The following is a 15,964-nucleotide window of genomic DNA, read 5'->3' on the forward strand; positions in this document are numbered from 1 at the left end:
CATTCAGAATATAAAGTTGCCAGATTAGATGTTTTCTAAGGTATTTTTCAAAGATAAGACTCCTTTATCCAGAATTGACATTTTTCTGTTTGGTTACAGGTGGATGGGTTGGAGCTGAGATAGGGAACACCATTGAACGATTTGATCCTGATGAAAATAAGTGGGAAGTAGTTGGCAACATGGCTATGTCACGCTACTACTTTGGGTGTTGTGAAATGCAAGGTAATTGCTTTCTAAAAAATTTTTCCTGAAAATGTATTTTATTTTATTTTATTGTTTATCTTTTGGGGGAGGGACAGAGGGAGAGAAGAGAATCCTAAGCAGGCTCCATGCCCAGCATGGAGCCCAACACAGGGCTCAATCTCACAACCCTGAGATCATGACCTGAGCTGAAATCAAACGTCAGATGCTTAACTGACTGAGTCACCCAGGTGCCCCCCTTTTTTTCCCCTAAAAATATATTTTTTAAAAAAACTAAGCTTGGGAGCGCCTGGGTGGCTCAGTTGGTTAAGCAACTGCCTTCGGCTCAGGTCATGATCCTGGAGTCCCGGGATCAAGTCCCACGTCAGGCTCCCTGCTCAGCAGGGAGTCTGCTTCTCCCTCTGACCCTTACCCCTCTCATGCTCTCTCTCTCAAATAAATAAATAAAATCTTAAAAAAAAAAAAAAACCAGCTAAACTTGAAGCTTTATTTTAACAGAACTATTTTATGTCTGTTAGTATTGAATGCTTGACACTGACAGTATGGAAGTATTGCTTTTAACATTTTATATGTTTTAACCTCTTATATCTTTATTTCTGTATTGCCAAAATAATCATTTTTTTCCAAAATAAACAAAGCTAGAATTAAAAATTACAGATAGGCACAAATACCTTACTGGCAAAATAAGCATTTGAACCTTCATCCATCTTTGTCACTTTCTCTCCCATACAGTCCTTAGTAAGTATTTCTAAGTAGGAAGAGGATATAAAAAACAATCTTCACTGTCTCTTCTTTTGGCATTTTCAGTGTTTTCTTACAGGGCACATTCTGATTCAGTCCACACAGAATATAATGCTATGACAGATTTGAAAAATGTTGTACTACATATTAAAATGGTGTACAAACATTATTTTAATTGTCTACTATACCCTGAGAAGTAGTTGGTAAGCACTGTCAAGTAGAACCTGATTCTTCGTCCAGAATTGGAGAGCAGATTCATATGTACCTGTAGAGTAGTGAGCAGTGTGCTCATTGTTATAACAACTCAACCTGCTATTCCCAGCTCAAGTTCTTTCTGCTTTGTGAATACCTTCTCAGATTTCCATTAGCATTTTAATGTTCAAATTACATGGTACAGACTGTATTCTATTGTGTAATACTATAGTGTTCTCTAATTGTTTTGTATCTATTATTTTTATCTTCTCATATAAATTAGGGGTTCTGAGACTTAGTTTTCAACATAGGGGTGAGGGGCAGTTTCCCTCCTACTAACAAGAAGAGGTTCTCAGAACACCAGCTGGGTGTTGGAGAATTCAACTCAACTCTAACACTATGTACCCATACCTGGAGATAGCATCAAATTCCACAGGTTGAAGCTCAGTCCTACAAGATGCTCATCCTCCCCAGGCTATTACCTGTGCTTCTGATAGACTGGCTATAGATCAGAAGTTCTAATGGTCCCTCCTCTTCAGGTTCAATTAATTTGCTAGGGTGACTCACAGAACTCAGAGAAAATGTTACTACTAAAATGATATAACACAGGAACAGCTAGATGGAAGAGATGCAAAGTCATTATGAGGAAGGGGCACAGAGTTTTCATGCCCTCTCCAGATACTCCACTGTCCCCACATCTCCACGTATTCACCAACCCAGAAGCTCTCCAAACCCTTTCCTTTTGGATTTTTATGGAGGCTTCACTATACATAGGCATGAGTGGTTAAATCATTGGTCATTGGTGATTGATTCAACCTCTACACCTTCTCCTATCCCCAGAGGTCAGGGGCTGAGACTGAAAGTTCCCACACGCAAATCATAGGTTTGGCTCCTTTGGCAACCACCCCCCATCCTTAAGTGCTTTCCCAAAGTTACCTCATTAGCATAAAAAAAGACAACCCTGATCATTCTTAACACTTTGGAAATTCCAAGGGTTTGGGTTGCTGTGAGCAAGGAATTGTGGATGAAGACCATATATAGATGAGAAATAAATAAATATATATATATATTTTATAATTTAATTTTTTTAAGACTTTATTTATTTGAGGGGTGGGGAGAGAGAACATGAGCAGGGGGAGGGGCAGAGGGAGAGGGAGAAGCAAACTCCCGCTGAGCAGGGAGCCCCACACAGGGCTGGATCCCAGGACCCTGGGATCATGACCTGAGCCAAAGGCAGACGCATAACGAACTGAGCCCACCCAGGCGTCCCCCAATTATGTATTTCTTATAAATCACAGTATTGTATCTTCAAAAATCATAGAGCTAGAGAGGCATCTTGGAGATTATCTATTTCAACCCCTTTATTTCTAGATGAGCAAGCTGAAGATCAGGAAGGTTGTGAATTGTCTTTTCCCATAGCTGGTTACTGGCAAAGCTGAAGCTAGAACCCAAGTTCACTGACATTTAGCTCACATTTCTTAAAATGCCATTCTTTATAACTTATAGCTCCTCATTGTAGATTGTCAGAACCATTAGTTTCAAATCAAATTTAATAAGAAACTCACTGTGAATTATATTCTATTGTAATCTAGTAATTGATCCTGAATACCTTAATCTACCCTTATAACTATTCTAATTTGAATTCAATTCACTATATCCATTTGAGCAACAGGTAGGCTGTCACCAAACAAGGCCATATCATTCCCAGTTTAAGTGCATGGCATTTTTTTAGGGGAAAAAAAAATCACTCTCCCTTTCCTTTTTTACCTCATGGTAGCAGTGATTCTGGAACTTGAGATCATCAAGCAGACAATAAGATGGGAAACCTTGTCTGACTGTTTTGTTATAGCATTATAAGTTCTTTGAAAAATAAATGTCACTTAATTCTTTTTAAAGATGTATTTATTTATTTTAGAGAGAGAGCACGTGCGTGGGGGTGGGGGAAGGGCAGAAGGAGAGGGAGAGAATCTTAAGCAGACTCCATGCTTAGCATGGAGCACAACGACACAGGACCCTGAGATCATGACCTGAGCCGAAATCAAGAGTTGGATGCTTAACCGACTGAACTACCCAGGCACCCTTTAAATGCCACTTTATTTATTTATTTATTTTTAAAAGATTTTATTTATTTATTTGACAGAGAGAGAGACAGCGGGAGAGGGAACACAAGCAGGGGGAGTGGGAGAGGGAGAAGCAGGCTTCCTGCTGAGCAAGGAGCCAGATGTGGGATTTGATCCCAGGACCAGGATCATGACCTGAGCCAAAGGCAGACGCTTAACCATCTGAGCCACCCAGGCGCCCCTAAATGCCACTTTAAATTATACCTCTAATTCTTTGTAACATGCTTAAATGTAAGCTATGATATACTAGACAGAAGTCAGTTTTCTCTCTTAAAGGATAATGTGAGCCCTACATTAAAATATGACATCAGCGTAGCAGACATAAATCACAACTATTACTTTTTATAATTATTTATATTCTATTTTCTGTAGCATCTGAACAAAAATATTGTGTTTCCAGGTTTAATTTATGTAATTGGGGGCATCAGCAATGAAGGAATAGAGCTTCGTTCTTTTGAAGTATATGATCCACTTTCTAAGCGTTGGTCTCCACTTCCTCCAATGGGAACCAGGAGAGCATATCTTGGTGTGGCTGCACTCAATGACTGTATCTATTCTGTTGGAGGGTGGAATGAGACACAAGATGCTCTTCATACTGTAGAAAAATATTCCTTCGAAGAGGTAGGTTGGATGATTTCAGATGCTTAATATGCTGTTATTCTTTTAATGCCTATAAGATCTGTAGTGATGTGCATTCTTTTATTCATGATATTAATCATTTGTAGGGTTTTTTTTTTCTTTTCAGAGCACCAACTTTGGTGTCATAGGTTTTTTTCTGTTGATTGCCCATCTTCTGTTTCACTGATTTCTGTTTTTATCTTTTTTATTTCTATTTGTTTTTTGTTTAATTTGCACTTTTTTCTAAATTAAAGTAGAAGCTTAAATGATTTTATTTATTTATTTATTTATTTATTTATTTATTTGAAGATTTTATTTATTTGACAGAGAGAGACACAGCGAGAGAGGGAACACAAGCAGGGGGAGTGGGAGAGGGAGAAGCAGGCTTCCCGCCGAGCAGGGAGCCCGATGCGGGGCTTGATCCCAGGACCCTGGGATCATGACCTGAGCCAAAGGCAGACGCTTAACGACTGAGTCACCCAGGCACCCCTTAAATGATTGATTTTAGACCTTTCTTTTTTTATAATGTAAATGTTTAAAAGTATAAATTATTTTCAAGCACCGCTTTTTTTTTTTTTTTTAAAGATTTTATTTATTTGACAGAGAGAGACAGCGAGAGAGGGAATACAAGCAGGGGGAGGGGGAGAGGGAGAAGCAGGCTTCCCGCGGAGCAGGGAGCCCGATGTGGCACTCGATCCCAGGACCCTGGGATCATGACCTGAACCCAAGGCAGAGGCCTAACGACTGAGCCACCCAGGCGCCACCTTTCAGCACTGCTTTAAGTGCATCCCCCACATTTTGATATGTTGTATTTTATTTATTTATTTATTTGGTTATATTTTACTTAGGATTTATCTTGAAATACCTTCTAATTTCCCTGGTAATTTCTTTTTTGAGCAGTGAGTTGTTAGAAGTATGTTATTTAATTTCCAAATATTTGGGATTTTCCAGATCTTTGTATTACTTATTTCTAATTTAATTCCATTGTGATCAGAGAGCATACTTTGTATGATTTCTGTCTTGGTAAATGGTTCTATGTCTGCCTAAAAGGAATTTGTATTCTGCTGTTGTTGAGTGTAGTAGTCTATAAATGTCAGTTAGGTCAAATTGGTTAGTGTTGTTCAAGTCTTCCCTAGTCTTTTTAACTTGTGCAATTGTTTTGTCAATTATTAAGAAAGAAGGGTTGAAATCTTCAAGTGTAATTACGGATTTGTCTGTTTCTCCTTTCATTTTTGTCAGGTTTTACCTCAGAAATGTGGGAGCCAAGGGCATGTGCCATTTTGGCATCTTGATTATTTTATTATTTTATTAAAGATTTATTTATTTATTTGAGAGAAAGAACTTGAGCAGGGGGAGGGACAGTGGGAGAGGGAGAGAAGCCGACTCCCCTCTGAGCCAGGAGCCCGCCACAGGGCTCAATCGCAGGAACCTGAGATCATGACCCAAGCTGAAACCAAGAGTCAGATGCTTAAATGACTGAGCCACCCATGCGCCCTTGGCATATTGATTATTTTAAATAAAAGTTACTTAAGAGACAGGCTATGCAAGAAGGACTTTCTGACCCTCCTCTGTCCCCCTAAAAGCAGGAAATAAATCTCTTATTTGAAAGGTACTCTCCTTGTACCAGGAGGTTTAAAAAGGCATCTGTATCACCCAGATGGGAAATTTAGAGCCAAGAAGAATGTATAAACAACCCTTGTTACTTTTTTACTAATTTATTATCAGAGCCCAAATTCTCTTTAGAATTCCTTACTAATTAAAGCTCCTAAAGTTAATTTTACTTTTAATTTTACTTTGTCCTGTCAGTTCCCCACAGATTTATTGTCTCTGTATAAAAACCACCGTGGTCACTTCTTTAGGTCTCAATTACATTATTGGGCCTCTGTGTGCAAGTAATAAAACTTTTTTTTCTCTTGTTAATCTGTCTGATGTAAATTTAATTCTTAGTCCAGCTGGAAGGCCTTAAGAGTAAAGGAAGAATTTTTCCTTCCCTGCGCATATTTTGAATCTCTGTTATTAAGTGTGTACAGGTTAAGATTATTGTCTTCTTGATGAATTTGATCCTTTTCATAGTCATGGAATATTTGTCTTTATCTTTGGTAATATTCTTTGTTCCTAAGTCTACTTTGTCTGATATTAATGTAACCACTGATGTAGCTAAGCTATCTTTTGATTATTATTTGCCTGGTACATCTTTTTCTTCCTTTCCACTTTAAATCTATCTACATCTTTATAAGCTGCATCTCTTGTAAGATAACATATAGTTGTAGTCTCTTTTTTTATCCAGTTTGACAATCTCCAACTTTCAAATGGAGTCTTTAGAGTTTTTACTATTTATATGTAATGTAATTACAGATATGGTTGGTTTTTAGACTCCTGTTTTGCAGTTTTTCTATTTGTACAATTCATTCTTTGATCATTTTTCCCCTTTTCTGTCTTTATGTTGATTGTTTTAGTATTCCATTTTATCTCTTTTATTATCCAATTAACTATAACACTTCACCTTTTAGTGGTTACTGTAGAGTTTACATTATGTATTATATATATTTATACTATACATATTACTGTATCAAGGTGACCTTCGAATAATATCATATTACTTTACTTTCTTGTTCTTTTTCTTTTTTTAATTTTAAACCATTTTTATTTATTTATTTATTTTTAGCTCTCTTTTTTTTAAGATTATTTATTTATTTATTAGAGAGAGTGAGTGATAAAGAGAGTACAAGCAGGGGGAGTGGCAGAGGGAGAAGCAGGCTCCCCACTGAGTAGGGAGCCTGATGCAGGGCTTGATCCCAGTACCTGGGATCATGGCCTGAGCCGAAGGCAGACGCTCAACTGACTGAGCCACCCAGGCACCCCAACAGTCAGTTATATTTAAAATAAATTTTTTAAAATTTTATTGTTATTATTATTTTTTAAAGATTTTATTTATTTATTTGACAGAGAGAGACACAGCGAGAGAGGGAACACAAGCAGGGGGAGAGGGGGAAGCAGGCTTCCCGCAGAGCAGGGAGCCCGATGCGGGGCTCTATCCGAGGACTCCGGGATCATGACCTGAGCCGAAGGCAGACGCTCAACGACTGAGCCACCCAAGCGCCCCTAAAATAAAATTTTAATGTTCAAGTCTTTTATAATTATGCCTATATTAATCATTCCTAATTCCTAGTTCTTTTTTTTTTTTAAGATTTTATTTTTATTTATTTATTTGTCAGAGAGAGACAGCAAGAGAGTGCACAAGCAGGGGGAGCAGCAAACAGAGGGAGAAGCAGGCTCCCCGCTGAGCAGGGAGCCCGATGCAGGACTCGAACCCAGAACCCCGGGAGCTGAAGGCAGATGCTTACCAACTGAGCCACCCAGGCGTCCGAATCATTCCCACTTCTATTGTTTTGTGTAGAACTAAGTTTCTGTCTCATAACATTTTCTCTTAGCATGAAGAACTTCCTTTAGTATTTTTTTTTTAAGTGCTGGTCTGCTGGCATTTATTCTCTTAGTGTTCATTTTCTTTCTTTCTTTTTTTTTTTTTAATATTTTATTTATTTGTCAGAGAGAGAGAGAGACAGAGAACACAAGCAGGGGGAGCAGCAGAGGGAGAAGCAGACTCCCCGCTGAGCAGGGAGCCTGATGCAGGACTCGATCCCAGGATCCTGGGATCATGACCTGAGCTGAAGGCAGACGCTTAACCAACTGAGCCACCCAGGCATCCCTTATTGCACTATTTCTGATGGGAAGTCAGTAGTCATTCTTATCCTTGTTCCCTTGTATGTAATGTGTCTTTTTTCCTTTGGAGGCTTTTACAATTTTCTCTTTATCATGGGTTTCCAGTAATTTGATTATGGTGTGTCTTTTTGGAGTTTTGTGTTTAACCTGTTTAAAATTCATTGAACTCCTTGAATCTGTGGGATTATAGCTTCCATCAGAGTAAATGTTTTCAGCCATATTTCCTCAGATATTCTCCTGCTCTTTTTCTGAGACTCCAATAACATGCATGTAAGACCACTTTAATATTGTCCCACAGGTCACTGAGGCTGTTAATTTTTTTTTTTTTTAAGATTTTATTTATTTATCTGACAGAGAGAGAGACAGGAGAGAGGGAACACAAGCACGGGGAGTGGGAGAGGGAGAAGCAGGCTTCCCGCCGAGCAGGGAGCCCGATGCGGGGCTCGATCCCAGGACCCTGGGATCATGACCTGAGCCGAAGGCAGCCGCTTAACCGACTGAGCCACCCAGGCGCCCCCGAGGCTGTTAATTTTTTTTCTCTCTGTGCTTCAGTTCATTTTTGTTTTACAGCTTCATTGAGATATACTTAATAAAAATTGTGTAGATTTAAGGTGTATAATATGATGTTTTGATACATATTGTGAAATAATTACCAAATCAAGCTAATTAACTTATTCATCACCTTATAGTTTCCTTTTCCTTTTTTTCCCATTTAACTGAAGTCTTTATTAGCCATTCTAATTTTTTAAAAAATTCCAGTGTAGTTAAACATACAGTATTATATTAGTTTCAGATTCTCTTTTCCTTTTTTCGTGTGTGGTGAGAGTTGCTCTCTTACCAAATTTCAGGTATACGATATAGTATTATGAATTATAGTTACCGTGTTGTATATTAGATCTCTAGAACTTATTCATCCTGCCAAACTGAAATTCTGTTCACTGTGCTTCAATTTGGATGGTTTCCTTGCTGTGTTTTCAAGTTCATTAATCAACATTGTCTCACTTCTAGTTTGCAGTGTCTAATTACATTTGGGGAATTTTTCGCTTCAGATATTATATTTTTTAGCTCTAAAAGATTTTTTGGTTGTTGTTTTTAATATCTTCCATTTCTCTCCTCATCATGTTCATGTTTTCCTTTAGATCCTTGAACATATTTATAATATCTGTTTTTAAGTCCTTGTCTGCTGATTTCATTATCACCATCACTTTTGGACCTGTATCTGTTGAACTTTTTCTTCCTGTTTGAGTCACCTTCTTCCTGCTTTTCCACATTTCTAGTAACTTCTGATTGGATGGCGGACACTGTGAATGTTATTTTGCTGAGTGTTTGGATTTTATTTTCTTCTTTTAGGAAGTATTGAGTTTACTTTTGGTAAGCAGCTAAATTATTTGCAAATCAGACTGATTCTTTTGAGACATATTCTTAAGCTTTGTAGGGAAGAGTAGTAGAGAGTAGTCTTTCCTTTAGGTCTCCTACTAAATAAAGAATGACCCTTCTTGAGTCTCTACTGAATGTCCTAGCTGTTCAGCAAGGTGTCTTTATTTTGGCTAGTCAAAACTAGAATGTCATCCAGCTCTGCTTGAGCTCTGGGTATTGTTCAGCTTACAACTCCTATAATGGAAAACAGTTTCTCTAGTCACAATACTTTTGACACCAAATGTGTGGGTTTTCCATACTGAGCTGTTTTCCAGTTCTCTATGGTCACCAACTAGGTACCCTCAAGTCAATTCATTTCTGACCCTAACAACCCCACAGGTTAAGAGCTCAGTTTCTCTCTTTTTTTAAAAAAATATTTTATTTATTTATTTGACAGAGAGAGAGAGAGACAGTGAGAGAGGGAACACAAGCAGGGGGAGTGGAAGAGGGAGAAGCAGGCTCCCGGCTGAGCAGGGAGCCTGATGCGGGGCTGGGATCATGAACTGAGCTGAAGGCAGATGCTTAACAACTGAGCCACCCAGGCGCCCCAAGAGCTCAGTTTTAAAAGATTGCCCTTCACTTTACATACCAGTTTCAAGTAGTGGGTCCTCAGGTTGACCACTGACTTATTTACACTTCTCTGACTTGGCTACAAATTGGGGGTTCCCATAATCCTTTCCTCAGGTTCAATAATTTGTTCTAATGGCTTACAGAACTCAGGGAAACACTATGTACTATTAGTGGTCTATTATAAAGGATACAAATGGATAACCAGATAAAGAAGTATGTAGAGCAAGGTCCAGAAGGGTCTTGAATGTAGGAGTCTCTGTAGAATTTGGGGTGTGACACCCTCCTGACACATGGATGTGTTCACCAACTTGGAAGCTCTCTGAACACCATAGTACAGAGATTTTATGGAGGCTTCATCATGTAGGCATAATTGATTATTAATTCAACCCCCAACCCATCTCCCCTCCCCAAATGATAGGGGGTGGGGCTAAAACTTCCAAGCTTCTAATTCTGGCTTGGTCTTTCTGGTAACCAGCCCCCATTTCTGAAGCTATTTAAGGAGTCCACCAAGAGTTGCCTCATTAGGACAAAAGACACTTCTATCATCCAGGGAATTCCCAGGGATTTAGGAGTTCTGTGTCAGGAACTGGGGCCAGAGGCCAAATGTATACTTCTTGTTATATCATATCCTCCTATGAGTTGTTCTTTGCCTGTTTCTCATGGAGTTTTACTTTATGCATTGCACAGATTAGTGGCATTCAGCTAAAGACACAAGGGGATCTCTGGCAGTCTTGCTTGCAAATCTTGGCTGCTTCAACCTCTCTAAACTCTGATCTCTGTCTCCTAAATCAGATTACTTTCATGCTGTGCTTGGGAATTCCCTTCCCTGTGGTGTTCAGAAAGCCCCACCAGACAGAAAGCCTAGACAACCATGAAGCTCACCTTCTTTGTTTCTATTTCTGAGTGATCATAGTTTTTCATTGTCTGTTGTCTGGGAACTTTTCTTAGGTTTTGTCTACTTTTCTAGGTCTTTATGGCAGAAGGACAGCTTTGGTAACAATTATTCTATTGTAGCTGTAAGTGGAAATCCTTCCTATGTCATTTTGACATGTTACCATCATTCATTGAGCATGTCTTTACTTTCTAGCATAATAAAATATTTCAAGCTCATTTTTTACTTTCTCTGCTCTAGCCCTGAAATCAGCCATTTCTCTAAGAAGCTCCACTTCCTCCTAGTGAAGGACAGTATTTAGAAACCAAGGTCTAGGCACTCAGCCTACCCATGGCTACTGGAATATTGCTGCCTCTAGGCACTCTCAGTAAACAGAGCTAGGAATACATGTACCTGTATACATGTATGTATTCACACACATATTCATTTGTAAGTATTTCTTAACATTGTAAGTCTTATATGTTATAAAACCACGAGTTTATAATGATAACTCAAATTCCAGTGCAGTATCTCACATTCTTTCAGGCCTTCCCCATTTCCATGTTTGTAAATACTTTCTCCGTTAGTTAAAAACTTGGCTTCTAGTATTCTCCGTATACTTCACCCTTGAACAACATGGTTTTGAACTGTGTGGGTCCACTTATACATGGATTTTTTTTCAATAAATACAATATAGCACTGTAAATGTATCTTCTCTTCCTTATAATTTTCTTAATAACATTTTCTTTTCTGTAGCTTACTTTATTTTAAGAATTTAGTACATAATACATACACAAAATATGTGTTAATTGACTATGTTATTGGTAAGGCTTCTGGTCAACAATGGGCTATTAATGGGGTGCCTGGGTGACTCATTCAGGTACGCATCCAACTCTTGATTTTGGTTCAGGTCATGATCTCCGGGTTGTGAGATTGAGCCCCACATCAGGCTCCACACTGGGTGTGGAGCCTGCTTAAGATTCTCTCTCTCCCTCTGCCCTTCTCTCCCTTCCTCCCCGTCTCTAAAAAAAAAAAAAGCAAACAAAACAAAACAAAAAAATCCCAGTAGGCTATTAGTAGTCAAGTTTTTGGGGAGTCAAAAGTTTTACATGGATTTTCTTTTTTTTGGTTTATTTTTAAATTTATTTATTTTTATTTAAATTCAATTAACATACAATGTATTATTGGTTTCAAAGGTAGAGATCAGTGATTCATCAGTCTTATATAATACCCAGTGCCCATTATATCACATGCCCTCCTTAATGTCCATCACCCAGTTACCCAACCCTGTACCCATCTCCCCTTCAGCAACCCTCAGTTTGTTTCCTATGCTTAAGAGTCTCTTATGGTTTGTCTCCCTCTCTAATTTCATCTTGTACCACATCTTCTTCTTTTTTGTTTTTTAAGATTAAACCAGCTATACGTATTTTTGTGAATATCTCTGTCTTCTAAAATATGAGTATTTGGGGGGCACCTGGGTGGCTCAGTTAAGTGTCTGACTCTTGATTTCAGCTCAGGTCATGATATCAGGGTCATGAGATCTAGCCCTGTGTTGGGCAGCATGCTGGGCGTGGAGCCTGCTTGGGATTCTCTCTCTCCCTCTGCCCCTCCCCCTGCTCGTGTGCTCTCTCTCTCTCCAAATAAATAAATAAATAAGAGTTTTTTCAGCTGTGCCAACTTGTCATAGATTCTGTAATTTCAGATTCCCTTTAAGAAATGTCTGTTCATGTCTTCTACCCATTTTTTAATTGCGTGATGATAAATGATGATTATTTTGGTATTGAGTTGTAACAGTCAGTACTTTATATATTTTGGATACCAACCCTTTTATCAGATATGTCATTTGCAAATATCTTCTCCCAATCAGTAGGTTATCTTTTAGTTTTATTGATTGTTTTCTTTGCTGTGCAGAAAGAAGCTTTTTATTTTGATGTAATCCCAATAGTTTATTTTTGCTTTTATTTTTTTCTTGCCTCAGGAGACATATCTAGAAAAATGTTGCTACAGCCAATGTCAGAGAAATTGCTGCCTGTACTCTCTTCTAGGATTTTTATGGTATCAGGTCTCACATTTAGATCCTTATCCATTTTTAGCTTATTTTTGTATATGGTGTAAGAAAGTGGTCCAGTTTCATTCTTTTGCATGTAGCTGTCCAGTTTTCCCAACACCATTTGTTGAAGTATTCTTGTTTTATAAAATAACCTCAACCTGGAAAGATCATTCTTACAAAAATAGGTTTCCAACTCCTGGTCTATACTACCTTTCTGAAAATATGTTTCGCAAATTATTGACTCCACTGGATGGTCTTTGAAAAAAAGGATTCCATGGTCAATAACTTGGCAAGTGTGATAGCAATATCATTCTCTTGGAGATTTATAAGGTCATTAGCATATTAAAGCCTTTTAAAAGCCCTTCTGTGTATAAGCTTTTTTCTCCTTGGAGCTTTGTGGGTTTGTGTTGTTGTATTACCTACGTGTATTCCATAGAACAGTTTCACAGAATGCCTTCCTATATAGGTTTTCTAGATTATCTCCTGATCATGATTTATAGTTCATCACAGACATGTTTTTCAATTGTTTTCCTCTAAATTCGCTACTTTGTCTATACCTGCTCAAACATTCCCTTGAAAATGTCCTATATATATATTTATATGACTGGACTCTCAGTTTGAAATTTAAATATGTAAAAAGAGCTAGAGTATTTGATTTCTCAGCAGTTTTCTCTATTGTCATTTTATGATTCTGCTAACTTTTTTTTTTTCCCCCTCTTAACCAGGAAAAGTGGGTTGAAGTTGCCTCAATGAAAGTGCCTAGAGCAGGCATGTGTGTTGTGGCAGTCAATGGGCTTCTGTATGTTTCTGGAGGTCGATCTTCCAGCCATGATTTCTTGGCTCCAGGTACCTTGGACTCAGTTGAAGTTTATAACCCTCATTCAGACACATGGACAGAAATTGGTAACATGATCACCAGTCGTTGTGAAGGAGGTGTTGCTGTACTATGAAATATAAAGCATAAGGGAGCACAAGAAACATTTTGAAAATATAGGATCTGACTCTTTGCAAATCACACATGTATTTGGTGATAGGATCCTCTGATTCTATTGAGTTTTCCATGTATTTGGTAGATAAATGACTAAAGAATGATTTTTCTAAGAATTTGTGTAGGGAGAGATATGGAATATATCCTAAATTAATAAAGAACTCACACAAATTTGCCAAGCTTACCAATAGGAATGCTGTTTATGCTCTGGAATTCTCCTCTTGGGGGTAGAGTCCTATTTGTAAAAATGATTTGCTAGAAGCTTCTTGGCAAATAGCCCCATTAGCTGCTTCTCCAGTGTCAGCCAAGCTGTAACATGACCCTTATGTGATGTAAGAATATCAATGAGGCAGTTTAAAGATGTCTGTCATTCATGATTCAGTCTACGGCACAATTTTCCATGGCCACAGTTGAACCTACAGAGAAAGCCAGTGAAACAACTCCCTACTTTTATTTGTTGCCAGGAGTTTTCACTAGCCCCGAACTTTTTATTGGCAGCAGGTACACTGGGAGGGACATGTGGGAAATATCTAGCTATCTCTGTAGATGTTTATATAGATAGGTAAGTTTTTGCCTGTTGATAACAGGATTAAAAAAGCTTTTGCTCTCTTACATTTTTTGTCTTAATGCTGAAAATGCAAGTGAGGAATTACTGGAGGTTCTTAGTGACAGTCCTTTAGTGCAATTGGATGATACAGTGGATGACAGAGCCCAGTGAGAGATATGTACCTCTTAAGTTTCTTTCCTATTTTCTAAATAGTTAATCAAAAATTGCTTGGCTTTGGGAAGAGGGAATTTTATTAGACTATCAAGCTTTGTGAAGCTTACTTGTACTTGGGCAATCCTAAGTATGAACTTAGTACAAAGCCTACTGTCTGGTTTGGAGAAGGTGGAATTGTAGGTGCCTATGAAGCTTTTTATAGACATTGACAAAAGCGTTAAGGTGAAAGGCCTCTGATCCAAAACTGCTTCTCAGAACTTTTCATTTTTCCCCCTGAGAAACTTTTTTTTTTTAAGGTTTTATTTATTAATTTGACAGACAGCGAGAGAGGGAACACAAGGGGAGTGGGAGAGGGAGAAGCAGGCTTCCCGCTGAGCAGGGAGCCTGATGTGGGGCTCCATCCCAGGACCCTGGGATCATGACCTGAGCCAAAGGCAGACGCTTAAGGACTAAGCCACCCAGGCGCCTCCCCCCCCCCCCCCCCCCCCCCGCCCGAGAAACATTCTAAAGAACTATTCTCTGTCTGGTTCTGAGAGGAACATTCTTTGTGTACCTGATCACTTTTAGTTATTTCTACCAGTTGCTTGGAGCCATACGTATATTAAAGGTCTTACATACATTTAGGTTTATGTAATGATTCCAGGATTTGATTTGTATATTCCTGATTTCCCCTTTTCCTTTTTTTTTTTTTAAGACTTTATTTTTAAACAATCTCTACACCCAGTGTAGGGCTTGAACTCAACCCTGAGATCAAGAGCCAGCAAGGCACCCAATTTCTCCCTTTTCTTTCTTAAAGTCCTTCAGTGTATTATTACAGTGTATCAGCAGCTTATTTAGATAGAAAATCTTTGTCGGTAAGCGTTAAAGACTCAGGTAGCCCTCATATCTAAAATATTTGGATTGGCCCACAAGGATACTTCGTTTCATAACTTAACCATATGCATGTACTAAGAAAAGCTTATATAGTATAGATAGAAAGCTCTGTGTCTTCTTTGGGGTATCCTAAAAGTCTAAAGGGTCATAGGTGACTGGTGAGATCTATAACATGTCAAGGAATGACATAATTTCTAGATTATTTAAACTCCATGTGCCTTTAATATTTCTCTACAGAGAATCTGCATTCTGGTTCAAAAGAGATTTACAAAATACTCCTATAATTTAATTCTCATTATTGCCTGGTGCCAACCTGAATTGGCACTGTGAAGGGAGGCATTTTGTACTGCTGTGGCAGAAACATTCAAGACAATCTGTGTTTGGGCTTAATGGATCTAGACAATCCCTGTAAATAGATAATTATAAAAATGCATATTATTATATTATCATCTAGGTAATGACATGGTCTTAAACATAATGTACTAATAAAGTATGTTGATTTTTGCTTTTTCTTGTATTACTCATTAACTTAGTTTATTAGCAGTGTTCCTAGATTACCCAACTGTAATAGGATTGCCCAAGTTTTTTTACTGTTTTGTTTTTCCTTTAGGGACCTCCACATTTAGTTCTTACATTTAAATCTGTTTCCTGAGCGGCTATTAATGTGATCTTCCTCCAAAATATTTGACAATCTAATATAGTTCTAAACGTCCTGTCCAATGTACTTAAAGGCAGATGTACTTTTTTTAAAGATTTTATTTATTTTTCAACAGAGAGAGAGGTAGCGAGAGAGGGAACACAAGCAGGGGGAGTGGGAGAGGGAGAAGCAGGTTTCCCGTTGAGCAGGGAGCCCAATGTGGGGCTCGATCCCAGGACCCTGGGA

At 38.3% G+C, this 15,964-nt stretch overlaps 1 protein-coding gene across 3 annotated transcripts in view; it reads left to right on the forward strand.

The window, feature by feature from the left end:
* IPP (intracisternal A particle-promoted polypeptide) overlaps window positions 1-15,586 on the forward strand; it is a 38,866-nt gene extending 23,280 nt beyond the window's left edge. The window contains exons 7-9 of one of the 3 annotated variants that reach the window (XM_036068603.2): window positions 100-222; window positions 3,655-3,875; window positions 5,112-5,736. In XM_036068603.2, coding sequence (XP_035924496.1) covers window positions 100-222; window positions 3,655-3,875; window positions 5,112-5,204 — 437 coding nt within the window. In that variant the 3' untranslated portion in view covers window positions 5,205-5,736. Of the gene's footprint in view, window positions 1-99; window positions 223-3,654; window positions 3,876-5,111; window positions 5,737-7,087; window positions 8,046-13,224 lie in introns of those variants that run through there. The other 2 variants (XM_078073240.1, XM_036068601.2) reach the window with 2 other exon arrangements.
* The last annotated feature ends 378 nt before the right edge of the window (window positions 15,587-15,964 follow it).

This window comes from Halichoerus grypus, chromosome 5 (genome assembly GCF_964656455.1).
Source record: "Halichoerus grypus chromosome 5, mHalGry1.hap1.1, whole genome shotgun sequence".
Taxonomy (NCBI): domain Eukaryota; kingdom Metazoa; phylum Chordata; class Mammalia; order Carnivora; family Phocidae; genus Halichoerus; species Halichoerus grypus.